This window comes from Opisthocomus hoazin, chromosome 2 (genome assembly GCF_030867145.1).
Source record: "Opisthocomus hoazin isolate bOpiHoa1 chromosome 2, bOpiHoa1.hap1, whole genome shotgun sequence".
Classification (NCBI taxonomy): Eukaryota; Metazoa; Chordata; class Aves; order Opisthocomiformes; family Opisthocomidae; genus Opisthocomus; species Opisthocomus hoazin.
The window spans coordinates 7,238,339-7,266,117 of NC_134415.1; the positions used below are offsets into that span (position 1 = coordinate 7,238,339).

The 27,779-nt window shown below is 45.6% G+C and overlaps 2 protein-coding genes across 5 annotated transcripts in view; one reads left to right on the forward strand and one right to left on the reverse strand.

Moving 5' to 3' along the window:
• Positions 1-13,418, reverse strand: part of PCNX2 (pecanex 2) — a 165,062-nt gene extending 151,644 nt beyond the window's left edge. For both annotated transcript variants that reach the window (XM_075412236.1, XM_075412234.1), the window contains exons 1-4: positions 13,266-13,418; positions 5,825-6,030; positions 3,133-3,250; positions 806-842 (exon numbers count right to left, since the gene is read on the reverse strand). In XM_075412236.1, the coding sequence (XP_075268351.1) occupies positions 806-842; positions 3,133-3,250; positions 5,825-6,030; positions 13,266-13,418 (514 nt within the window). The remainder of the gene's footprint in view (positions 1-805; positions 843-3,132; positions 3,251-5,824; positions 6,031-13,265) is intronic.
• Positions 13,419-17,535: 4,117 nt separating this feature from the next.
• MAP3K21 (mitogen-activated protein kinase kinase kinase 21) overlaps positions 17,536-27,779 on the forward strand; it is a 43,825-nt gene continuing 33,581 nt past the window's right edge. For 2 of the 3 annotated variants that reach the window (XM_075412246.1, XM_075412252.1), the window contains exon 1: positions 17,536-18,295. In XM_075412246.1, the coding sequence (XP_075268361.1) occupies positions 17,536-18,295 (760 nt within the window). The remainder of the gene's footprint in view (positions 18,296-27,779) is intronic. The other variant, XM_075412260.1, reaches the window with a different exon arrangement.

Consider the following 27,779-nt stretch of genomic DNA (forward strand, 5'->3'; position numbering starts at 1 on the left):
GTATGATCTTTAGCTGGCAAAACCTGATCCAGAGCAAAGGAAGCACAGATGATGTACTTGATTAAAGCACTTCCTAAGCAAGGATCTTTTTTGTTAGCTACACGTAAAATAATCTAAAACTAAGCTAGAACCCTTCCAGGTCAAGACAGGTGTAGCAGCATGTCTATTTAATTCAAACAGTCAAAATAGCTCAAGAAACAGCTAATACCAAAACTAAAATGTTTTACAGAATTATCTCCACTTAGGGAGATGAAAGAAAGAACTTGCCAGTGCAGTAGAACGTTGTTATATCTCTTTGTGCAATTCCTAAAAGGTCCCATAGGATATGCCAATCAACCTTAACAAAAAGGAGATAAACTGAAATATATTGAAACATCTCAAGCACTGGAACTGCAGGCAAAGCAAAGTGTGCTGGAGTATACTGTTGAGCTAAAGGTCAACAATCGCAACAGGAGTCTATAGTCAGATGTTTAAGGACTTTAAGATGCCATCTGAGTGTTGGCTTCCTGGTTTAATGCTTTCCAGAGGCACAGAGCTTCCCAAGAACACGGAGGAAAGGGTCTTTCATCTCCCCGTGTCAATAATCAGGAGAGCTACCTGCAATCTCACTAAAAGGCTACATCCTAAACAGCTTGGCTGACAGCTGAGAAAGCTTAGAATTCCCTTGAGATTTTGTTCTCTCGAGCTTTTCCATTCACCTCCTAACATGAAGCACAACAGAACTTGCCATGGGGTCCACTGTGTCTTCTTTTTTTTGTGGCAAGCAAAACAAATGTTTAAAGGGATAATAAAGCCTTTAAGATACCTCTGAGATCTTCAATAGTTTCCCGTGTTGGCAGCTCCTAAAAATAAAAACACACAAAATTAGCACAGGCATTTATTAAATTCTGTTGGAAAAAAAAAAAAAAAAATCTATCAATGCAATAGCTATCTAATCAAAGTTGAATTGCAGCATTGATAAGTTGCTGAACATCACTGAAATTAGGACACATACCTTGCACAAAATGCGAGGGGTGGGTGAGGGAGATGGTTATAGAACAGTCATGCTCCAAATTGCATCACTGCAATTGTGTGTGATGTTTGGGGAAGGGAAAAAAAAAAAATCTAAGATTTTTTTTTAAAAACATTTTGCAGTGTCTAATCCAGGTTTTTTTTTTTTAATCATTCAGGGATACAATGTGCTCATATGTTCCACTTTTCCAGCTATGTGTTTCCAAAGTACTAAAATGAAAAGTTTAGTCTCTGGTACTTAGTAACAATTTCTCAATGAAAAACTAGAGGACAGAGCCATTATATTCTCACAGAATTGTTCAGATTGCAAGGAAACTCTGAAGGTCATTTAGGCCAAATCCCCTCGGGCGCACACACACACTCAAAGCAGGTACAGTTAGAGCAGGTTCCTCAGGACCATTGTCAGCAGAGCTTTGAATATCTCCAAAGACGGAGATATCACAACGTCTCTGGACAACTTCTTCCAGTATTTGACCACCCTCTCAGTAGGGAAAAAAAAACAAAACCAAAAACCACACTAAAACAAAACAAACCACAAAAAACCCCTTTAAATCTGATTGATCTAATTGCAGTTTTCCACAGCTGCAAGTTGCAGACAGGCTCTTATCCTGTCACTGGGCACCTTCAAAAAGAGCATGCTCAATCTTCTCTATACCTTTCCATTGGAAGCTGAAGACAGCAGTAAGCTCTTCTTCCAGCCTTACACAGGCTAAAACATCCCATCTGCCTGTCCTCATACATCAGGTACCTCTTTCCTCAACCTCCTCGGTGGCCTCTGCTGCATTCTCATCAGCAAGGCAATGTCTATGGGAACTCACTGGGGAGCTTGAAACTAAACAATTCTCCAGAGGAATACTTCAGGTGTCTAAATTCAACAGCCTACGTGCATAACTAGAAAAAAACTTATTGGGAAAAATAATTGTGGCTCTCTTCCGGCTGACAGGCACCAAAACCAAGAGGAAATAACAATTACCGCCTAAAATTTCAGGGTGGTATCCTGGCAGCAAGAACAGGAGACTAGGTTTGACAAGACTCAACCTGCAGGAAGTAGGAGACTTGGACAAGATCCCAAGAAGGAATGGGTTTGCAGAATGGACAAACACCAGAATACTGGGGACTAGAACAGAAACAAGGTGAAAAATATTTTGCCTCATAAAAGAAAACTATTCATGTCTGTGAATCATACAGATGCTACAAAAAAGGTAAAAACACTCCAGGAAATGAGGAATAGTTCTAATTCAGACCAAGGATTTGAACAGCTTGCAGTAAATAGGGACAGGGGGTGGGGTCGGAGGGATATGAAGACAGAACAAAGTATCAAATAGCTACTTATTCAGAGATCACTAACCATCCTCTGCACTGACTGAGGCAGGAGCCCTGTAGAAAAAATAGCATGGGATCACACAATTAAAGATTTTAATCACAGTATACATGGGGAGTAACTTAAGATTACACAGACAGCGTTCATTCTATTTCTTAATTTTTCGACACTTAACTCTTCAACCTTCTCACAGGTATTTCCTATTTTTCTTTAATAACAACATCTACATACATGCCCTTCATCACTTCATACACTATTGATTTAGAAAGCATGGCCAATGGCATGGAACGCGCATACATGTATTTTTAACCTTATGCAGATATCTCCTAGATTTAAATAATGGCTTTACGCTTTGTTTAAATACTGAAGAGACACGTTGCGTCCATTTTATAAGCATAAGCCTAGTTACACCAAACCAAATTATTGATGCTCCAGGAGTGGATCCCTTCTGAGGCAATGAGAGGCTGCTCTGACTGCACTAGCCTCTCCCTTCTCTCAAAGCAGCCATGAAATCTAGTTGCTCCTGGCAAGATTCACAAAGGCCATTTGGTATCTACAGAGCAGAAAGAACCCTCCTAAGAAGTGCAGAATTATGTATACCAGCTTCAACTTTGCAAACCCAAACCTTTAGGAGAAGGCTGACCGACAGCAGTGGTATACCAGTAGATCCATGGAATGACCATTCCTCCTCAGGGCAGACCTACGCTTCAAGCGATCAGTACTGGGCAATGCAAAACTCCGTGGGGTAAGCCGTGCACTGCATGAAGAGAAGTCACTAGTACAGAAAACCGCATACTAACCACTACTCCAGGTGAGTTCTGTGAGTGCAGAGCCTGTACCCTGGAACTGTCATGAACTGTTTGGGTAGAGACGTTATGGTTGGTCTCACCGATGACACTGTTGTCCCCAGTGTTATTGCTGAAAAGGAAGTAAAGAAAAATAAAGCAATGCTTCTTACCACAGAGGATCACAGCGAGTTTTGGGAGGAAGCTGAGGAGTAACAACAGGATAGGACGAAGCAGCACAGCACAATGAAGTGACAGCACGTTTTTCCCCTCCAACGCTAAAAGCACAGGGCTGAAATATACTGTAACCTCTTTTTGCACTTCCTTCCTCTCCAAGACAACTTGTTAAAAACAAATAAATAAAAAACCCTCAATAGAAAATTACATTGGTGTCTTCAGAAGCAGAGCATTGCTATGAGAAACACAATGATATCTCTTCAAACTCCCTATGTCTATATAATGTTATTTAGCCTGCCTGGCAGGCACACGGATTTATCGGCACAAAAGGCTGTTTGGGGCTTCTCATTAGACATGTAACAATCAAACACTACTCCCGTCACAATTTTTGCTTTTTATGTCTTTTGACTTGTGTACCTACTGCTTACCTAACTGCCAGTTTACTTACAAACCTCCCATCAAACAACTATTTGAAATGCAACACATAATGTGTATTAATATAATCATTAGACCACACAATCAAAGTTGTTCCTATGGTTTTAGCCATGGCAAACATATATCCATTACTAATTTCTTCTGTTATAGGCAACTTGTTGTCACTTCCTTTGTGGATGCATTCAACTAGCCACTAACTCTTTTTACACATATTTTCTACTAGCTTTTCTATGGATATAAGCAAGTATTTTTGAACAAGGTTTACTAATGAGAACCAACACGTTCTCCTTCTTGGGTATAATGAAACAAATATTCAGTTTTAAAAAAAAAATCAACACTACAGTGAAATGCCAAAAAATGGGGGTTTAGGGTTTTTGTTTGTGAAGTTGTTTTTTTCCCAAAAAGTTATTTTTAAAACCCTACAACTGTATAAAAGCTATAAAATTATTTACCCGGGGGTCTCGGTCACCTTTCCACAATTTTTTTTTTCTTCAAAATTTGTTCAACCTACCTGCCAACTACCAGGGCCTGTTTAAAAACTTCTGTCGTCCATCTAGTCAAAATACTTTATCTTCTGATCAAGTACTAAATAATGGACTGTTGCACCTAGGACCTCCTAGGAGTAGCAGTTAATGTGATTTAACACACAAGTTTTAAGTGATTCTACCTCTACTTCTTAGCCAAAACAAAGGCAGGATAAGGGAAGGGTGCGTTCATTTCATTTGCCAGTGAACAGGAAAACACTGAGGTTCTGTGTGAATTTCAAGCAGCCTAGAACAACTGATGAGCCTCTTAAATTACTGTATCAGACATCTGTAAATAGGAAACAGCTTTGTGGGCAGGTGAGAACTAAGGAGGAACAGAGCCTGAAAGGCATCCCCCAATCTCAAATGAAAACCTTGTATGGTTAGTGACACACGTACGAGGCACTTCTCAGAAGAGTCTCGATGCAGGCAGACCTTGACACTCCCAGCGCTGTCACTGCCAGGAGCGTGGCACAGATGTGCACGTGTAAAGACACAGAAGAGCAGCAGCAGAGGTACACAAACAATCGTGATACTACTTGGCTTGCACAGAGCTAGCAGTAGCGACTGCAAATGCACCAAAAAATACCCAAAGCAAGTTCTTTCATACAGAGCTCTCTGTTGAAGCTTGACTGGTAGTTGCAACAAACCTACTCGGTTCAAGCTTTGTTCGGACACTTCCATGCTGCTGTCACTACTGGATGTACCTCGTTTCAGCATATTTCACTTGGGAACATTGGAAGCCGCTTGCCAGCCTCATTTGTATGACTCAGGCTTGCAAAACCAGCAAGAGAGGTCTCCATTTATTTTGCAAAGTTTACAGTGGAATATTCTACACATACACAAATCTGGCAGAAGTCAGTATAGTCTTCAGCCCAATACTAATTTTACCTTTAATACCATCTCAACCGGGAAGCAGCCTGATTGATAGATTGTTTATTTACAGCAGAGACATAGTACTTGGCTTTTCAGAAGAGAGGCTGCAAATACCTTCCAAATGTCCCTGAGAAATCAAAGCGGTTCTAGCTTTCCTCACGAACAGGACCACAGAAGCATCAGAGGCAGTCACAATAAAACACACAGGGGGAAAGCAACTCGTGCATCTCGGTTTGATCTGAGGGGAAAGTTACTATCAGCACAGAGAGGCAACATGAGCTCAGGCTCTCAAAACTGTGATATTAAAGCGTTTTCTTTGCTGCTTCCTCTCCTCTTCCCAGCAGGCAAGCACAGCAGGAAGAGGAAAGAGCAAGTACTGAAGGCTTCCCCAGAAAACTTCTCCCAGGTTTTCTCCAGGATCTTTTAGCACCTCCGAGACAGTTTCCTTCCTCCTGCCGCCTCCTGCCTTCACCGTGCCCGGCTGCTGCCTCGCCCTCTGAATCAGGGGCGGCTCTGCCTGCTTCACCACCGCAGCCGCTGAAAATAAAACCACTAAGCAGGTTTTTAAAAGTGCCATTCCTCACACAACTGTAAGGAGTTTCCCTACAGTCAAGAGGCGTTTCTGCTATGCAGGACCATGGTGCAAACTCGTCCATTTTACAGAATGTACCAGCGATGTGCAATGAAAACCTCACCTACGGTTTGAGGGCTGAACTGTGTTTCCTCTTGGGACCTCCATATCTTCATACTGCCTTCCATTTTTTCTTGAGATCTTTTGTTGAATTACTTCGCCTTTGTCAAACATAAGGTGCAGACGGTAACTGACCACCTTTATTACTGTGAAGAACACCGTCACCAAGCTGCAGTACACAAAAACTGTTACTGCATTTGCTGGAAAAGCCTACAGAAAGAAAAAATAAAGACATCATCATAACAGTTTGTTCTGAGGATAAAGTAATCTCCAAATTCTTTATTCCTTATTGTCTATTCTTTATACCTCTACTGAGTTTTGCAACCACAAGTAGTGCATCTTCATATGCTACACCTGAGTTCTGCTCTCAGAAAAGGTCTAAGGATTTGTCCAAATTTCAAACAAACTGAAGCAGAGGAAGTTCCGTCTGGACATGAGGAAGAACTTCTTCCCTCTGAGGGTGACGGAGCCCTGGCCCAGGCTGCCCAGGGAGGTTGTGGAGTCTCCTTCTCTGGAGATATTCAAGACCCACCTGGACAAGGTCCTGTGCAGTCTGCTCTGGGTGACCCTGCTTCGGCAGGGGGGTTGGACTGGGTGACCCGCAGAGGTCCCTTCCAACACCGAACATTCTCTGATTCTGTGAAACCATTTAACAAGATTTATTTTTCTTTTGATTAACTGTGAATATTACTGATTTCTTAACAAAAATCAGTAAAATCTCACAATTGACAAACATTGTAAACCCTTTTAAAATACTGCGTTGCCAGAATCGTGCAGCTGCAGCCTTTCCTAAACTATGAAATTATAAAAATACAGACACAAAATGAAACATTAGTTCTCTACAAACAGAAACCCCTATTGAAAAATTCCGTTATCTTACCCTGCTTCTCAGTTATGATTTAACAGTAAAATGCTGTAGTTTGATCTCCGATTTCTAACACTTCACAACATGTTCCCAAGTCTCTTTACCGCTGAAGAATTTTAAATAATGAATCAGGACTAGTCAAAACAAATGAATAAAATACATTAGGAGAGGCAGCCTCTTTGAATTCTGTTTCTAAAGTTAATTGTTAATTTGCAGCTGTCTGTGATCTGTTTGCTGATCTGTGATGAGCACCATATTTCTTAGTCACTAAAATTAATTACAGTTCAACTATAGTCTGTAAAGTTCTTTCACAGAATCACAGAAAGTTCGGGGTTGGAAGGGACCTCTGTGGGTCATCTAGTCCAACCCGCCTGCCGAAGCAGGGTCACCTACAGTAGGTTGCACAGTACCTTGTCCAGGTGGGTCTTGAATATCTCCAGAGAAGGAGACTCCACAACCTCCCTGGGCAGCCTGTGCCAGAGCTCCATCACCCTCAGAGGGAAGAAGTTCTTCCTCATGTTCAGATGGAACTTCCTCTGCTTCAGTTTGTGCCCATTGCCCCTTGTCCTGTCGCTGGGCACCACTGAAAAGAGCTTGGCCCCATCCTCCTGACACCCACCCTGAAGATATTTGTAAGTGTATATTAGGTCCCCTCGCAGCCTTCTCTTCTTCAGGCTGAACAAGCCCAGCTCCCTCAGCCTCTCCTTGTAGAAGAGATGTTCCAGTCCCCTCACCATCCTTGTAGCCCTCCGCTGGACTCTCTCCAGTAGCTCTTCATCTTTCTTGAAGTGGGGAGCCCAGAACTGGACAGAGTACTCCAGATGAGGCCTCACCAGGGCAGTGTAGAAGGGAAGGAGAACCTCCCTTGTCCTGCTGGCCACACTCCTCCTAATGCACCCCAGGATGCCATTGGCCTTCTTGGCAGCCAGGGCACACTGCTGGCTCATGGTTAACCTGTCGTCCACCAGGACACCCAGGTCTCTCTCCGCACAGCTGCTCTCCAGCAGGTCCACCCCAAGCCTGTACTGATGCATGGGGTTGTTCCTCCCCAGGTGCAGGACCCTGTATTTGCCTTTGTTGAACCTCATCAGGTTCCTCTCTGCCCAACTTTCCAGCGTGTCCAGGTCACGCTGAATGGCAGCACAGCCTTCCGGTGTATCTACCACACCTCCCAGTTTGGTGTCATCAGCAAACTTGCTGAGGGTACATTCTAACTCTTCATCCAGGTCATTGATGAAGAAGTTAAACAAGGCTGGGCCCAGTACTGACCCCTGAGGGACACCACTAGTTACCAGCCTCCAATGAGACATGACATACTAACAACGTTTTTGTAAGTAAATACTTCCTTACAGTAAAGGGCAAATCAAAGCAAAGGACACTTGCTATTACAACTGAAGAGCCAAAGCCTTTATCACTGTAGTCACGGAATGCCCTTATGTATTGGTGTCATGCAGTTGCACTCTCGCAATGAGTTCAGTCTCTTCTCAGGTTTTTGTTTTTTTTTTTAAAGGGAGCATTACTATAACCCTGCACAATTTGGGGGGGGGGGTGAAGATTTTCAATGCTCAGGATTTGCTAAAAGCCTACTGAAGTTAATTTTTAAGAACAGCCTTTACTTGGAGCCTAGATCTATCATTTTAAGCATCGGCATTGCAGGTCAAGGAGCATTTGGATGTGAAAGATTACAAATCTTTTCAGATTCACAAACAAACCACACTGACCACACAGGTCAGGGAAGGGAACGAGGCACGCTTCATTTCTAAAACAAGTCACCGCATTTATCCTGATGGTGAAACGAGTATGTTGAATCACTTCTGTGTTATTACAAGCGAGTTGCTATTCTGCTGCTGCTTTTGGCTTAGTGAGACTTCATACCTTCAAGACGTACATGTGGAAATTTTCAGGCAAATCCTTTTTTATGACTGTTCTGATTCATACACAAAGAATCTCTTGCACAAAAGCGGGGAAGCTATCTAGCATGTAGGTACTACTAATGACACATCATAAGAAAGACATTACTTTCTACAAGTTGAGGCTTAGTCTGCTACGAGCACTTTGTGGTACTACGCACATACTGAAACTAAGCCTTCAGTTACTTGGCGAATTCGAGCCGGAAAGGGGATCTGTTAGCAAGGCCGTACTCTCTGCATATAAGGTTTGGTGGATAAGGTTGAAGAATTTGTGTTTTATGACTAATGTATTTGCAAAACACAAGTTAAAAAATGCTTGATTTCACAAAGAATGACAGTCAACTATCTGTAATGATTTGTTTAAAAGAGAGCCTCATTCACTTTCCAAGGGATGTCTTCAAGTTTACACTAGGAAGCACAGGCTGACCACTCAGTATCAAATACCAGCTCAGAATGAGCCATTAGAAAAGAAGTGCTCTACAGGTGACTTCATAAAGCTTAATAAATATTGCATGAATAATGTCAAGAGGATACAACAAAAATAGACTTCAGTCTATGGGTGCACAGAGCACTTCACAAGACAGCATCAAAGGCAGCTCCTAGATTTCTAAGTGGAGAAGAGGGCCAGTTTTAGCGAATGCTGAGTGCTGCATGTCCGCACCCCTGCCTTGCGACCAGACCTTCCGGAGCTGCGCCCTGAGCCTGCCCGTGGTCTCCCTGTCCATCTGCCCAAGATACACAGCGCTTCCCCCCACACACACACCGAGCACACTCCCAATTTCAAGCCTGCCTACGTCTAAGGCCAGCGCATCCTTAATATTCTGCGTCTGGGGGCAAGCCAAGTGGTGCAAGCCGGCAGCTTGCTCCCTGCCCACAGGAGGAATTAGGAGAAAGATGAAGCTGAGAATGGAAAGCCCTCAATTTTCCGAATCACGCCTCTTGCATAAGGGTACAAGTGTCATACGACTGCAGTTGGTGTTCCCAGGCACCAATAGGTGAAAGCCATCAAATCTGCTTGAGCTAAGCAGGAATTAAGTTATAGACCACTGAGGAATTACATGGTAGATTCACTTTTGATGCACTATAGTTATAATTAGCCTGGTTTCCTATGGAAACGAGGTTTTATAATCACACCATGTGTCTGTGTATCCGCCATCTCTCTCCATCCCCTCTGCTGAATAACTTTTTAATTCCTTGGCTACTTTCAACTGACTTTATAATACACCCCACCGGGATGAGACCACAGCAGCAGAGCTTCTGCATTAACGAGAGGAACCCACACAGCTCTCTGCCCCTTTGAATGCTGCCCCAGTAACAGGAAAAGCTTCAATTGAGCTGACATCTTATTAGAAGCTAGGGAAAAAAAAAAACCAACACAAAACCAAAAACAAATTCATTAGAAAGCAGGCTCCATGACATCCCACAGGTTTCCGTGGAAGCCGTAGCTCTAGCTTTCTTTGCTATTGCCCAATTAAAAACTCTACCATAATGTACCTTTTGTTTTCCAGTAGCTTCCATTGTTATATCCCGCACAAGAACAGCACAGAGTCACAGCAAATGCAACAGAGCTGACCTGCCTGGGGCTTGTGCCTGCCCAGCGACTGCTCCAAGAGGAACGGCCAAATTCTTCTGCACCTATCCGCTAACCTTATTTGAGTAGCACAGAGGCAGAGGGGAGTGAGGTACATGCTTCCTAACATAAAGGTGTGTAACCTTTGAATAAACTACCACATCTTGTAAATTGGACTGAATGATTAAAGCTGATGAGAGCCAGATGTATCCCCCACCTGGTGCCCTTAAAGCAAGGCGGTGCTGCACCTCGGCCTTGCAGAGCTACAGAACACAAACGAGGGAACTACCAAATAAATACGCAGCCGGCCACTACCATCAGGCTTGCAGAGGCATGAGTGGGAGATATAATACTGGAGCCAAAGATAAGGTTTTTTATGTTAATTTAGCTGAAATAGTAACTCAGATATGTCCATCACACAGCATAAAACATAGAAAAGCAAGTCACAAATAAAATTCCAGGGGTGTACACTCAGTTGTATTTGTGCATCCTACCACACAATAAATACAGTAAGTTCAGTGTAGCTTACCTCTCTTTTGCGGAGGTGTATGTATCCTTACTTTCACAGAGAGATAAAGTGGGGTAAAGTGTGACCAAATGGAACTGGAAGCAGCTGACACACTGCAAGTTTTATTACAGTTTACCTCTGAGTAATTATGTGCCCACACCCTTATACTGCCATGCTGTACTTCTCCTATCACAGCATGATTTGAAGATCTAATGTGCAGAACATAACAACCCTTTTAAGTTCAAGGGCTTCCTGTCCAACGAAAGGCAGGAGAAATGCTCACTAAGCCATTCTGAAACTTGTAGCTTGTAAAATCAGCCATAGTACAAGCATTCCCAAAGTCAGATCTCTGCTTCACCGATGTTTTTCTGAGGTTGAATTCAGCCCAGTGGCTTTGTATAACAATTACCACTATTTTAATGCACAGAACACCCGGGAACCCTGGGCTGTTTGGCAGAATAAGATAATTCAAACTATTAACCTATTGTGAGACTTGACATGGCATAGTTAGAAGAGATCTCATTACAGTTTTCAAAGATGATTTTAACAGCAATGATGCTCCAAACAATATCCAAAGTACATTTTTAATTGTATATTTACTACTACTAAGGATAAATGAGAAAGAAAAGGAAGAGATGGCAACACAGCTCTGTATTTTCAGGGGTGTGGAAGCTAATAACGGAACCATTAGTACCAAAGTAGGCTATGCTGACAAAGCGAGAGAATGAGATCCTCGACCCACACGACAGAAACAACCTGATACTATAAGCTTATCGGCGCTGCTGTCAGCACATCTCTGCTGAGCCAGTGCGAAAAAGCTAAAAACAGAATCTAAAAACTGGATGAGTTTTGCCATTTCATTCAAACCAAATTGTCTCAGAGAGACTTTCTGACTTTGATAGAAGTGTGATGAAGATTATCCTGAGCAAAGGAAAATTTTAAAAGCTAGCGCTCTGATTTGTTTCGACTTTGCCATTTCAAGCAATGTTAGAGACTGCTTTAGCTGAATACAAAACTATCGTGTCAATTGCATAACACAAACATCACCCTAAACATTACTGAATATAAATATAAACAAAATTCCCCAAAGAAAACCTTCAGTTACAAAGCAGGTTCAAGTTTCTAAGCGGCCAGAATATACGCCCTGCACAAAGTTTACAAAGCCCAACCACTTGCAAGCAAGAAAACAAATACAGAAGGACATCATTACTCTCAAGCAGCCAGAACAATAAATGCATTATTCTTATCAAGGATAAACAATTCCCATAGCAATACACAAGCTCAAGCACACAAGCCCTGCATATAACCAGATGATTCATCAGAAAGCCAGTCTGTAGAAAAAGCAAGTCCATCTAGATAGGCAAAGATGCAGCCCGAGAGAGCTGAGTAGATAAGTTAGGTTTTCCCCCCTTCCCTTTAAATAATGTCTTTTTTTCACCCTAGCTCTGACCTACAATCTTTGTATCCAGTGTTCTTTCGTGCAGCTCTGCGTGCCTTCTTCCCTACTATTAGTTCAGAAGTTTCTCACAAGGAAATACATATTCTTTCATATACACACTTACATCAACTGGAAAAAAGTTAACCTTTACTTTTTTTTTCTTTTTAATCACACATATCACTTTGACAGCCAATCCTACAACGTCAGACTCTTGCTGGTTTGCATAGGAAATAGACCCTATCAATCAGAAGAAAGCATAGTTATCTTGGTTCATTAACTCCGTGAGCCACTCTTACAGGAACTCGCTGCAACCTGTGCCACGAAATACAGTACACCAATTCATTTTTAAAAATACAAGATTTGCTGCTCACTGGGATTGCAGAGGGACTCGTGAACGCTCTGCTCTTGAAAATCAGGCCAGTACCTGACCGTGTAGGGCGAATGGACCTATTTAGAAATGTTACCCAACGAAAAAAAAGAATTCTACAGAACTTTGTCAAGAATTTAGTTGAGTCACTGTGAGAACCAAAGGGATGGATATTGTTTCCAATGGAAGCTATATTAAGCTACAATCAGAGAAGAACACACCAACGAATAGACGCGGTGATCCAGCAAGCCGTACTTCTAAGCTTTCCTCGCACAGCAGGAAAACACGCAAAAATAGAGGAGAAGTTTCAAGTTTTCAAGGAAAATAATGTTAAAGCCTGGCAAACTAATTCTAGTTATTCAAACAATTTATTCGCAGTGTTTAAATTCCAGCAGAAAGGCAGCCGCACGTCATGTGACTCCCCAGCGACATTCAGCAAGGCATATTAATTATGGGGTATTCGGATTTTTCCCTTTACTTGCCCTTCTCAGCAGATGAGACTAGAACAGAGCTGGGGGGGAGGGGGGGAAAAGTCTCTAAAGCAGATTTTTTGAGCAGCCGTCCCCAGGGTCTCTCGACATTTGTAGAGGCCACCACCACCCCCCCCCCCACCCCACCAAGCAACCCCACCCGGCAGCTTCAGCAGGGCCCCGAGCTGCAGCCCCCGACCCGCCGTTCTCCCCCCGTTAACCTCTAGACCCCAAATCCTCACGCAAACCCCCGACAGGGCTACTTCCCACCCCCCACATCCCCCCCCCCCAGCCCCCGCCGCCGGGCCGGGTCTCACCAGGTGCAGGGCCATGGGCAGCGTCAGCAGGAAGAGCCACAGATAGAGGTGGCAGCTGTTGGCGAAGGGGCCCTGCTGCGGGTCGTGGTACCAGCCCCCGGTCAGCGCCGCCCACACGCCCTGCCCCACCAGCCGCGCCGCCGGGGACACCATGGCCGCCGCCACCGCCGCCGCCGCCACCCCCCCCCGCCGCCGCCGCCGCCGCCGCCGCCGCCGCCGCCGCCCCTCAGCCGCCCGCCGCCGCCATGCCGGCCGCCCGCGGATTCTCCCATGGTGCCCCGCGACGCCGAGCATCCCGCCTACCCCCCCCCGCCCTCCCGCACAGCGTCCCGCTCGTCCCCCCGGTGCGGAGGCCGCGGGGCGGAGCGGGGTCCGCCGCCGTTCGCAGGTGCCAGGAGCGGGCGGGGAAGGTTCAGCCGCCGGCGTCAGCAGCTCGGCGGCCACAGCCCCGCCGCCGCCCCGCTGTCGGTGCCGGTTCTCCGTCCCGCCCGGTAACGCCGCCGGTTTCCGAGCTTTCAGCTCTGCCCAGCTTCGGCGTCGACCTCTGCGCGTTGTTGTGAGCTGCGTTGTGGGCAGGCAGGGGGGGAAATCCCGTGAAAAAAACATTTTGTTTTTCTTTTTCACGAATGAGTTTGGGGTAAAACACGGCCTGCCTCGCGCTACCGAATTCCGCGGACCCCACGTTAGCGGAGGGAGGTGGGGGCGGAGGCATAGGTGTGCGGAGCCGAAAGGGAGCCGAGTGGATTCAGCAAGGGAGGCCAAAGGCAGCGAAGGACGGGGCGTCAGGATACGGGGGACATCCCTGTGGGACACCCCTGAAGGGAAGGGTGTCAAGCTGGGCCGTGAACACCAGAGCTGATGGTACGCAGCGCTCCCTCCTTCCAACCCACTGCCACCAGAAAACAGCTGACAGCGTCAATTGCACGTCTCTTAACAACCCCTTCTTGGGCATCTTCCACACGTATGGACTTCTACTGCAGTCGGTTTTGTGAAAAATACGTGTACGAAAGGGAGGCAGCCAAGCAGCTTGGACTTTACTTCACCAGATTTACCCTGTTTTCACCGTTCCTGACTCTGGCACAGTTTCACGGACTGAACACGCCGTTCTGGTGCGCTTTGTATGGATTTTTTAGACAAGAGACCAAAGATGCTATTCAGCAACTGCATTTGAATCACAGAATCATAGAATCATTAAGGTTGGAAAAGATCTCTTAAGATCATCAGGTCCAGCCATCCACCCAACACCACCATGCCTGCTAAACCATGTCCCAGGGTGCCACATCCACACATTTTTTGAACACCTCCCGGGATGGGGACTCCACCACTGCCCTAGGCAGCCTGGTCCAATGCCTGACCACCCTTTCAGTAAAGACATTTTTCCTAATATCCAATCTAAACCTCCCCTGACGCAACTTGAGGCCGTTTCCTCTCGTCCTGTCGTGAGCTAATGAACCACATCTCAGCTCACCTCCTGATGTCGCAGGCGATGCGGCCACGCTGGATGCTTGTGTTGGTGCGACGGGAGGGACGATGCAGCCGCGTGGACAACCGGCTGGGAGCAGGGGAGGAATGGCACCGTTCCCTTCAGCGAGCGGGGCCGGCACCCTCAGACGTCTGCGGATCTGTCGCCAAGGTGCTCGAGTGCTTGCATGGTGTGTCCTGGGTACGCGGCGGTGGCTCTTGGTCTGAAGGAGGCACAGTCCCAGCAGCGCCTCATGTGCTACTCCCGTGTACGCGTCTTACCTAAACCTCTCCCTTGTCGAGCAGAAATTTTTCATTTTACCCTTTGCAGATTCTTTTCAAAGATGACAAAGTTTGTTAACACAAATGTAACGATCGAATCAAGTGCCGTAGCCAGCTATGAATAATACTTTTGATGTGTGATAATTAAAAACGTTAATTTTTCAGAAACTACTGAAGTTGTTTTCCACACACATACTGGCAAATAAGAACATTGATACACACAGATCCAAAAAGAGAGGTGGATGAGCAACGGTGGATATGAAAAGCTTCTTCAGAACCTCCTCTCTCCTGTTTTTGAGGCCTCTGACTCACGTAGGTTATTATTTGGAGGCCCCAGGAGGTGAAGGCTTCACTGGAGTTGATATAACGTCGGGTCTTACTTGGGCGACTTGTCTGCCCACCACTCAAATCTTTCAGCTCTTCCTCATCTTTGGAAAATTTTGACACTGAACATTTTTTGGTACATATGGTACTTGCAAGAAAAAAAGGGCATCTGTAATTTCCTGCTCAGGAACAGCAACTACGTACCAAGATCCTAGAGCACTAGGTGCTGCAGAAACACTGACCAAAGAATAACCCGAGTGTAGCAATTGCTAGTGGATCATGGTACTTCAGAGAGCAAATTTTGGAATAGTATCTCCAAATAAATATTTAAGCTTTTCACCGTACTGCAACCAATACCTTGTCTGACCCAAAACATTCCACACTTAATTAGTTCCTGCAGATTCCTTCAGATAACAGATAAAAGTTCAAGGTGGAATTTGTGTGGCAGAATGCTTGTGTTACAACATACCTTATGGCTTTTATAATAAGGCAAATATGCAGATAAGGAAAAGGCTTGTAATTATCTCTCCGAATAGCTACAAGGCATTCTCTTATATTAAAGGAAATGGGAAAAGACTCGACAGGCACGCTGGTTCTGCATTCTTCCTTTTTGGTTAACACGGTTCAGTAAGTCACTTCCTGAGTAATTTTGTTTCTGCCTGGTGTGTACAACTATAGACACAGTTTAGACTGTGAGATAAGGAAGAATTGATGATTTTTGGATACAGCAATTTTAATTTTTTTGAATTATTGCCTTTATGTTGGAACCTTAGTCCTGTGATATCCAGTTGCAAGTTTTGTGTTGATGTAGGGGCGTGCAGTGCTCTGGATGTGGGTTTTTGCATGAGAAGTTGAGAGGCATCCGTCCCGCCAGGTTATTTGACTTGCCAGTACGGTCTGCCACCTTCCCCAAGCCTTTTCTATCCACCTCAGGGCTTCTGCTGGCAGCGGCCACGTCCAGAACCGCAGGTGCCACAGCACAAAGCCATCGGCTCCAAGGATGAACACCCATCTCCTTCCACCTCGAACCGTGCTTCCCACAGGGCTGAGCAGAGGGTGGGTCCCCAGCCCACACGCTTCCCTTCGACTTCTAAGGAAGTGGCTGCTGTAGCTTAGAAAGTGACACAATTTGGGCACAAACTGAAGCAGAGGAAGTTCCAAATGAACACAAAGAAGAACTTCGTCACTCTGAGGGTGATGGAGCACTGGACCAGGCTGCCCAGAGGGGCTGTAGAGTCTCCTTCTCTGGAGATATTCAAGACCCGCCTGGATGCGGTCCTGTGCAGCCTGCTCTGGGTGACCCTGCTTCGGCAGGGGGTTGGGCTGGGTGACCCACAGAGGTCCCTTCCAACCCCAAACATTCTGTGATTCGGTGATTTTTCCACTTAAAACCAGGAAAATCTTCCCCCAGAAACAGCGTGCGCATGGCCTTCGCCATTCCCAGGCAACCCGCTGAGGGAAGGATTGCATGCCTACGGTCTGCCCCTCAGCCCTCGTGCGGACGGGGCAGCGAGCATAGGAGAGCACCGGTGACCGCTGGAAGAGGAAACACGAACCGAGGAAGCTCTGTTTCTTCAGAAAACCGCTCCGCTTTTATTCCGGTAAAGGCCCAAGGCCGCACAGCGGGACGCTGCCGGCGGAGGCACGAACCCCCGACCTGCCGCGCCGCCCCCGAGGGACGAAGGAGGCCGGGGCGGGCGCCTCAGCCGCCGCAGCCCTCCCCGGCTGCCTCTCCCGGGGCCAGAGCGGGCGGCGGGGAGGGACCCGTTACACACCGAGCCCTCCCCGGGCCCGGCCGCTGCGAGCCCCTCAGCCGCGCGCGGGCCCCTCAGCCGCGCGCAGGCCCCGCCCCCCGCGGCAGCCGGAGCCTGCCAGTCTGCGCGCGTGGGAGCGAGGGCGCGTAGGCAGGTAGGCGCCCGCTCCCGCCATCCCCCGCCACCGGCGCTCGGCCCCACGTGACGGCCGGCGGCCAATCCCCGGGGGCAAAGGCGCGGTGGGCGGGAAAGGCACCGCCGCTCCCCTCCCCGCCTGTCCCCCAGCGCGCTTGCGCTCTACCTGCCGGAGCCCGGCGGAGGCGACCGGGCCCCGCCCCTCCCGCTGGCCCCGCCCCTTCCCGCTCGGCGGCGGCGGCAGGTGAGGATGCGGCTGGGCGGGCGCCCCCGCGTCGCCGGCGCTGGCGGCCGCCGGGGCTGAGGTCGCTGCCATGGCTCTGCCCGGCGCCGGGGCGGCGGCGGCGGGCGGGGGGGAGGCCGCCGGCGGGAGCCCGTGCCCGCTGTGGACGGCGCTTTACGACTACGAGGCGAGCGGCGAGGACGAGCTGAGCCTGCGGCGGGGGGACGTGGTGGAGGTGCTGTCGCAGGACGCGGCCGTGTCCGGCGACGACGGCTGGTGGGCGGGGAAGATCCGCCACCGCCTCGGCATCTTCCCCGCCAACTACGTGACCCGCCAACCCCGCGGCGGGGCGGCGGCGGCGGCCGGCGGCGGGCGGGTGGACCCGGCGGGGAACCTGACGGAGATCGACTTCCAGCACCTGGAGCTTCAGGAGATCATCGGCGTGGGCGGCTTCGGGAAGGTTTACCGGGCTACCTGGCGGGGCCGCGAGGTGGCCGTGAAGGCGGCCCGGCAGGACCCCGACGAGGACATCACGGCCACGGCGGAGAGCGTGCGGCAGGAGGCCAAGCTCTTCTCCATGCTGAGGCACCCCAACATCATCGCCCTGCACGGCGTCTGCCTGAGGGAGCCCAACCTCTGCCTCGTCATGGAGTTCGCCCGCGGCGGCTCCCTCAACAGGGCCCTGGCCGCCGCCGCTCCCGCTCCCCCCGGGGCCGGGGCCGCCCGCGGGGGCCGCCGCATCCCCCCGCACATCCTGGTGAACTGGGCGGTGCAGATCGCCCGCGGCATGCTCTACCTGCACGACCAGGCCGTCGTCCCCATCCTGCACCGGGACCTCAAGTCGAGCAACAGTGAGTCCCCACCGGGGCGGGGGGGGGGGGGGGGGCGGGTGAGGGGGGGCCCCTGGCCTCGGGCGGCCTGGCGAGGGGACCTCGGGCCCGGCCGGGACCCAGCCTGGCGGCGCTGGCTGTTACCGTGGCCAGGCCCGGATGCCCCCCCGGGAGCCCGGTTTCCCCGGGGGATGGATGGGTGTGTGTCACGGCCTGGGCACCCTCTGCCAGGCCCGAGGTCGGGTGCCGGGGCTGTGGGCTGCTGAGGGGGAGAAGAGGCTTTCCCTGCAAGCACACACAGAGCAAAGTCCTCTTCTCCTGGACAGGAGCTCACTCAAAAGCGAGGCGGGATAAAATCCCACGCACAACCGCAGCTGCGAATCCACACGTTGCGTGGTCCTAACATTTTAATAGTTACAGTGAGCCAAGCGCCTGGTAAAGGAAAGGTTTAACGAGGGCATCGCTTCTTCATCACTGCCGAGCGATCGTGTGTGTTCCTGGTTTTCACTGTATGCGTTTTAGCGTTGCTAAAATCCACCCGCTTAGCGAGCGTGGAGACAGAAAAGACAGTAGCTAAAAGCAGTAGAAGCTCCGGTGCCGTTGCCAGATTTGCTTTCAGCAGTTGGCGTGGACAAAAGCGCCTGAAGGAGTGCGGGAGCTGCTCAGTTCGTGATGAGTGGATCCCTGGTCCATCTCCCGACACAAGAGCGTCTAAGGTTTTGTGGAGTCTCCTTCTCTGGAGATATTCAAGACCTGCCTGGACAAGGTCCTGTGCAGCCTGCTGTAGGTGACCCTGCTTCGGCAGGGGGGTTGGACTAGATGACCCACAGAGGTCCCTTCCAACCCCTGCCATTCTGTGATTCTGTTTTGGCGGCTGTGGTGCTGGAAGGCTGGCTGGCTAGAACAGAGGTGTTTATGACTTGCCGTTACAGTCGTGTTTTGAACTGGTGACCTGAAAGTGGAAATCCGTGTGCGTCCGTAAAGGTCTGAAGCCGTCTCTACTCTCTTTCCTTTTTGTTTTGAATGGGCCAAATGTGCAGCAATATGTTCCTCTCTTTTTTCCGGTTAGGAGTCTCTAAGTAGTTCAGTAGAAATAAAAAAAAAAGGCTTCATTCAAGTTCGAAGCACTTTGTTTAAAAGGCCTTTGCAGCGTGTCTTGAAGGTCATCATGCATGGGTTGTTAAGACAGGGCTCAGTCATGGGACTGTTCCTGAGAATACTTTCGCTATTTGTTTGATAAAGAAAGGACCTAGCTCAGCTACGTTTGCGGTTCTGTTCATAGCGCAAGACGATGAACTCTTGGAACGTACCTTTAGGGTCACGGCCAACACCTTAATTTGTAGTAAGTTGTCTGTAGGCAGCTTGTGCCCTCCGAGGCTGCTGCTGTATTCAGAGTAAGCTGCTGTACCTTGAGTATTTAGTGACTTTCCTTAGGCAAAGTGGGGTGCTGCGTGCTAGCCCCTTAAGGTGACGGTGGCAAAGTCCCTATCTGAAATGAATTCATAACCCTGTGGTTTCACGTAGCACCTAGAGCTGAGTTGGTGACTGCTGTGAACTGATTAACGTTACCATCTCTCTGTATGTGGATAATGGCAGAGCACTTTAAAAATACGCTTTTGATTGTAGCCTCAGCAGAAGTGCCTATTCACTGCTTTCATTACCAGCTCCTGTTGCACATACACTTAACTTTAGCTACCTAGTTTTCTCACCCATATTTCTTAATCTTAGCGAAGGTTGAAGGCAGTATGGAATATGCCAAGTAGAGTTATGTCTCTTTATCATCCATGATCCAAATGTTAATGTTGGAAGACAACCGCGCGCTAGTGGTGCAATATACTATAGCAATGAAGTTCAACAACACAAATTTAAAACGACTGCAAATCACGACAGGATCCCCTGTTCTGTTAACTATCCGTTCGTCGAAGATTTCGCTTCATTCTTCTGCAGTCTTTTCCAGTCTTGCACAGCGGCAGTGGAAAACTGCCAGGGTTGACTGGTTGGTAGTAACAGCTCAGCGGTGGCTCTAGCTGCGGAGAGGGTCTGGCAGCTCCAGTTCCTCGGCTGCTCGTCATTGCTTTCCACGGACTGCTAGCACTGGTGGGTCAGTGCTCTCCATTAAGCAGTAGTATACCAATGTATCAGTTTTGTGCCAGCTTAGTTATTTTGGTTAAAAAGGAATTTTTCTTCTTTGGACAACAGAGTAGAAAAAGGACTGGCCTTAACATGGCGTAGTGAGGAATGCTCCCCCAGACTATTTCCCTAGCAATTAGGCAGGAACTAACTTTTCCAGCCAGGGGAAAGAAGCCCCTTCCACCAGTATACTCGATCCAGAAAGGATATATGTCTGGGCTTGTGGTTGGCAGGCGATAGGCAAAGCATCTCAAAGGCAAGCGTGTTATTTCTCTCCAAGCAATTTTATGGAGTTGGGATCTATAGGACAGCATATCCAGTGTGGTTTTGCTGGTGCCAAATTGATGCAGCTGGAGAGAAGGTGCCACAAACAGAAGAGCCATGAGAGCAGCAGGGTTTTGTTAACAGCAATGGCCATCTAGGTTTGTATGCGCAAGTTTCCTTGGGCACATTTTTGGAGGTGGGAAAACGTTTTTGTTTCTGCCAAAGCAGGAAAAGGAAAATAAATAGATATGCAGATATTTTCTATGTTGGTAGGAAAAACAAACTTAGTTGTGAGGGCTGAACAAGGAAGTAAGCAGAGTTTCTTCAGTTCTGGAGTCCGTGTAAAATAAACTGGATATTTAAAGGTTATTCAGTAGACAAAACAAAGGTGTAAAGAACACTTTTAGCCTTAAATGTGTGTGATAAAATGAAACATAGTAACCATGGCCTCTAAGGTTGGTTTGCAAATAGTGGGTGCTTGGTAAAACCCTGTGCAGGTGACACAGTGAGAAGTTTCTCTGAAAAATAACATGGTCTGTTTTGGAAATATCTTCCTCATAAGCAGTTCTTATGTTCTTAGATATACTTTGTAGATTAAGGAGATAATCTAAAATTAAGGGTTGAAGTGGATTTATCTAAAAGCTGAAGAAAAAATTTGAAAGAACGTTTGACGTTTTTCAAACCCTCATGGATAGTCAAGGAATTCTGATTTAAAGATACTTTGCCTGAAAAGCAGATACCGTAAAAATTGGAAAGATATTTGAACATTCTTAAATGTATCTCCTGGGTATGAACTTAGTCTTGATTAAGCATGTCAGCTGATTATGGAAAAGTGAAGTTTTACTGAAAATAAAAACAGAGAAATTCATCTACAAGACTGGACACTAGTAGTTACATGTGTCTTTTTAGCGTGTCTCAGCTGCTTTGCTGACTCTTTGAAAGGGCAACTTTTTTTCTCTGGGGGAATCAAGTTGCTTTCTTCTGGGCAAGGGCAAGGACACCCCGTTAGTTATGAGATCTGTCATTGTTTAAGGGCTTGGTGCAGCCTTTCCTGATTCTTTTTTTAGGATTCTGAAGAAAGCTAGTAATATGTTCAGATAGAGCACGCGAGGTTTTTACTTTCTGAAGTCTAGTGCAGAGAAAGCAGAAGTTTGTGTTTCTGGGATTGATTTCAGACTGTGCCATACTTTTGCCTTAAAAAAAATTAAAAAAAAAAAAAGGCACTTTTATCTCTGGTGTAGCAGCTTTGCATTCTTGTAGGAAACGTTACAAGAAGTTCAGAATATCTTGCTTACAGCATAGACCCATCCATGAATACAAAGTAAAGCACAAAGTTGATTCTTTGCAAACTGTGTGTCCTAACACAACACTGATAAAGTACTCTGTACTCATCTGTTGTAGGTGGATGCGCGAGTAGGGTTCGGTTTGCTATGGCTTTCACCAGCTCCTCCGACATCCCGGGATCCTTTGGAGCCCTCAGCTCTCTGAAAGGTGTTGAGTTTATACTACTTTTTGAAATCGTCAAGGACAGCTTGAGTTTCAAGGATTGTTGATTAAGGCCATGGATGTGACAACGCTAGTGAGAGCAATGCTTGGAATCTGAAGGAATCAAACCTACAAGAGACCAGTGAAACTGCCATTGGACAATCCACTTCAATGTGACCTTCTTCAAACTAGTCTCATGAAAATCCGTCAGAAAATAGATATCATTTGGGTTTAAACCTGAAAAGGAAGTGTGATGTGGTTTGACAGAACTGTTGAATCAGCTGCTTTTGGTGAGGGAGTCCTGGAGTTTAAGAAAAGAAAGAACAAATTATCCCTGGTTCTTCACTCTTACAAGCTATTTGCAGCAGAATTGCTCAAGTTATGCTGTCAAACACCTTTATAATAAGATGGATAGGTTTTCAAGAACTTGTAAAAACTACTTTCCCTCTAACTTCTCCACCTAGCAACTTTAGGCTAGCTGTTCAGGGAGAGGAAGAGAAAGAAACAAGAGTTAGGCCTATCTGCCGTCTCTTGAACTGATTTTATTTATTCTGAAATCTCTGGGGTGCATAATTTGTCTCCTGGCTCTGTTTTGAAGAGGGGAGACTTGCTCACATCACAAGTAGAGCTGTAAGGATTGCTTGGATGTTACAAAATGCTTAAAAATTCAGTATCTTCTAATGTACAGTTACCAGGAAAATTAAAAAAATTGTATTACAGTTGTCTTTGGTAGTATTGAGGAAGAAGAGAGATGGCTTTTCAGCAGATTTGAGCTTTGGCCTAACTTTCTTTGACTGGAAATAAAGTTCTAAGGCATCCTCTAATGGCAACAAAACTCGAAGCTGCTCCCATCAGTAGAAACCAGCGCTGGGTGACTCCTGCCGCCTCTTATAGCAGGCTACGTGTGCTGCAACTGGTTTGAAATTGCTTGTAGTGCCTGGCTAGCTGCTGAGCTCCTACTGCCTGGCCTCGCTGAGGTCTGGAGAGGAACAAACACTTTTTTTCTGGCAGAACCAACTGCAGTTCCTCTTCCGTAAGGCAGCTGACTTTAATGAAACCCGTAGGAACCATATCTCTGAGAACATGGTATCGCTTTAACTAACGTCAGTCAGATAAAATAGTGGGGCCAGGAGTCGTTTAGCAGTATAATATTCTTATGCTGTAGTTTTCCATGCTGTGTTCATATAGAAAGTCATGGCACTTAAATGCTTTGCACTGTGCTTAATTACTTAAATTGCATAAAACTAGAAGCTGTTCCAGGTGCACCAGCTTCCTATCCCGACTCTGTGAGTGGCAGTCACCCCGTCTTGCCCTTTGCTGTGCAGATAATGCTGCTGCATTACAACGTAAGAACTGGTCATACGTCCTGAAGCATCTGGAAATGTATAGCAGGAAGGAGCTCTGGTTGTAACAACCTTGTCTGCTAAGTGTTCTTAAAAACACCCCACCAAAATCAAACCACCCTCATGCAAGCTGTGGTAGGATTGCAGAATTTCATCGATGATCTGTTGAAAGTCAGCATGCCATTGGATTCTAGGAAGTTTTCCTTTTGAATAGTTATGTCACTTGAAAATGTTCTATTTCGTTTCATGAAACGTTGCTCCCAGTAATTTGTTCTATTATTTGATGTGTGCTCAGACTATGTAGATATGGAGTTTATTTTTTTAGAGACCCTGAAGGCTGGTTGCATTCTGTGGGAACAGCAAATGCTTAGCAGCCTTGAGCTATAGTGTATCTTTTTCCAGTTCATCAAAGGAAGTGTTTTCTGTTATGCCCATTTCATATTCACTTTATATATTTACTTGCTGTATATAAATATGTTGTATGTTTTGTGTTCAGAAAAGGAATTCAAGAAACAACGATTTTGAGTAATTGATTGCTGCAGTTGTCTCAATCTGCAGTAGAAATAACTACCACTAAAATATTGAAGAGGCTAATTTCCAGTTGAAGAATGTGTTTCAGCATTTAAAATTAATATTCAGGAACTTAATGATTTTAATCCAATGTCTGTCAAAGGAAATTTTGTGAACTTGAAAACAAGATTCTAGGCTGAAACACTAGCTAAATGTAATATAATTAATTTTAAATCCATGAACTTTTAATATCCCTATTTATATCTCGTTTTTTTAATACAGACTTTCATTTAAATGTTTCCTCGGCTATGTCCATCGGACAAGTGAAGAGTTGTTCCCTATTTGGTGTTGAGACTCTTTACATCTTTAACAGGGTGAATTATTAATTCAACAATAATGTTACTTTGATCTTTTTCTGGATCTTACTTGGTTTTTCACGTCTTTCTCCTCTCCCTGTCTTGGTTCTCTCTCTAGTTGTAAGACACCAAGTGATCTGGTTTACATTTCCTGATCCATGTTGGACTCTCTCCTAGGAGCTTTCTGCAGGAGGCTCGGTTGCACCAAGGTTTCTGGTGACCTCCTCATGTCCAACATGGGGAATCATGTTCTAGTCCGTATGTCACATTTGCTGACCGCCTTTTCTGAAAAGGAGTTCTGTTTTGCAGTAGCATGATAAATTGAGGTGTAGGACTTTGGATTAAAGTGTTTGTAATATCTGTATATTAAAGAAGACTTCAAGCATTACTTGGCTTGATTTTTTTCTTTTTTAAAGCTGGTGCCCTAAGGATATGGTCATCTACCTACTGCCTCTGAAAATTGCACTGAGCGAGCAAGGCATTTCCATAGAAGTAAGTGGAGAAACAGGCAGCTAAACACCTCCCGTTAGCTGTTAAAATACTTGCACAATTTTATTCATTCCCCTACACTGTGAGAAATAAATTTAACTGCTGGCCATAACACATGTGAAATGTGGTATTGTGCTTAAATAAACTGAATGCAAAATGAAGTTGGGATTTGGGCATTCATAGTGTTAGCCTAATATTAGAAAAATCTGAGATATAATGGAGTTTTCAGTTACAGATTGTTCCCCCCTCCGCCTTGGGACTGCAAGCACAGTGCATGCCTTTGGACCTTCTTACCAGATATTATAAGTTCCATTAAAAAGTTATGTTCTGCAACCTCAAAAGAATAGGGAAGTAACACATCATTGAACTGTATTTGGGTGTAGAATGCTGTTTTGTGGTTTCTTTGACCTTAGAGGAGAATGGCTTTTTGTTTGCAGCCTGTAAGTTTTCTTATCACTAAGTATAAACTTTCCTCTGAACATGCTTCAGTGTTTCAAGTTCTGAAACAGAATGGCCTTGTACAATGAACATTTGCAAGGAGTGTTTGCAGCATGGTTCATTTCTGTCCTTGAATCGTTATTTCTGATGATCTCTTAAAGCGTTGAAATTCATCCCAATGACCTTCAGTAATAATGCCTCTAAGAAGTGCAGTATTTTTTTTTTTTATTTTTGAGCTTTGGATTGGTGGTTTTTTTTGTTAAAGGCAAAATTACGGCATCAAAGTCAACAAAAATATAGATATTATATAGAGAGATAAAAAATATATTAAATACCCAATGGCTTGGCTCTCTATAGTAGCAGTGCTAAAATAACAACTGCTCTCATAAATTTACATTCCTGGATTGACAGTTTAAAACTCATTTTGCCATTTCTTGTCTTGCTTGATGTTACTAAGAGTTTACCTCAGATCAGTAACTGAAGGTAAGTGAATGTTTAAATTTTGACCCACTTACTGCATCTTCAAGTCACGGGTTTTATATGGTAAGATGGAAAAGTTACATATTGGTATAATGTCACCACAGAAGCATTCTTCCTTCTTGGAGCTTCCTGCCAAGTTTAACCTTTTTTTTGTGTGTGGGGGTAATAGCTCCAGTTAAATCAGTCCTAGACATGCCAGTGTTGGCTATATAATCATGCTTTGTTCTCCTCATAGTGACTAAAATCTGTGTTTTGGCAGGTGTGCTATTAACTCGGAGCTGATAAGCCAGCTCTCCCTCTCAAAAGTGCAGGAGTAACTGCTTCGTTGCTGTGGTTCATTGTGGGACAAATTAACCCTTGGAACTGGTTATATTTTAGTTCTAAATGTTCAGGCAGTTTTGTGATTTTCTTTTCCATTGGGATTAGATGCCGCTGTTCTTCCTGAAACTGTGTTTATTTCCTCATGTGTTATGTAAAAAGGAAAAAATTGTACTTTTTAACTCATTACTGAATGTTGTGCTAATTATGGAGTCAAAAGAGCAGGTTTTCCCTTCCATTTTCTCTGCCAAAGAGAAAGAGAGCGCTGCCAAGTTTGCAGAGTTCTCATTTCAGAACAAGTGTTTTGCCTTTGCTGTTAAAGAAGACTAAAGTTCTTGGAAATGCACAGTCCTGAGGGGCTTCAGCTACTGAACAAATTGCAAGGATGGAATGCAGGAATCCTGCCCCATGGAATATATTAAAAAACTTGATGGGTTTTTTTTTTCCTCCCCTCAGGTTTTGTATTGTAAAAAAAAAAAAAAAAAAAGTGGGCTCAAAAATCCAGTCTTTTTTGCTGCTTTGTTTTAGAACAGGTTGTTTGGCAAAAATTGTTTTAGAGCAATAAGGCTTCTTCAAATATTCTGTATAAACAAAGCTGACAGCCGAAGTCAGAATTCTTTATGGAGTGTAAGCTATTAAAATTCCTGATGGAAATGATTTCAAAGGAGTTTTGTGATAACTGATGCGGTTCTAAGGGAACTCGGGAACCAAGCTTGACTAAGCATCTGCAACCAGAGTTTGTTTGGATTCATAGCACTAGGTATTTTCAAAGGAATGGAGAAAATTTTGGTTGTCTTCAGTTTATTCATCTGGTTCTCTTCAATACTAAATTTCAATGAAGATGATTTTATAATGGAAAACAGTGGTGAAGCTGGATTCTGTCTTTACATCTCTGATGAAAAGGGTTAGATCTATTAATTCTGAAATGTTGCTTGACTTCTCCCTTAGTACGGCAGGTGATAGGTGGCTTCATTTAGCAGCCAGCCACGGGAGGAGGCTTCCCCACCCAGCTCCAGGCACTGGTTCTCTCCCTCCCAGGTCTCAGTGGAATCTGCTGATCTCTGCCTGCACGGTCAGTAGGTCTGGGCTACATCAGCTGAGGGATCGGGCAAAAAACTGCTCTAAGCTGTTTATTTGCGGGCTTTACTTTCTGCTTGAGCTATCTGTCTAGTGGAGCCTCCCAAGACTACCCACATGCTAGACTCGGTGCAGGGGGAAAAAAAAGCTGTGAGGATGAGGGGCTAGAACTGAAGAGGAGATGAAGATAAATATTTTACTGACAGCAAGCTCATGTGGTCTTGGTTGTGACATCAGCCTACACCCTTATACTTCAGTTTGATTAGTAAGTCACCTTTCAAGGTAGAATGTGTTTTTAATTTTTTATCTGTGTATATTAAACTTTTCTAAACTTGCTTTAATTTGAAATGATTTTTTTTTGGTGCATTAAATATTCTGATTTCAACACGTCAAATGCACCTTGATATAGATCACAAGAAATAAAGCAAAGAGGAAGTACGTAATTGCAGAGTGTAATAAGTTACGATCAGGAAAAGTATGCCAACTATGTAAATACTTGCATGTGTTCATAAACTGTGTATTCTGCTGACGAGCTTGAAATACCAAATTGCATCTAGTCATGTTTATTTACTTCAGGAAAAAAACCCCACCAAACCTATAAATCCAAAGCAAATT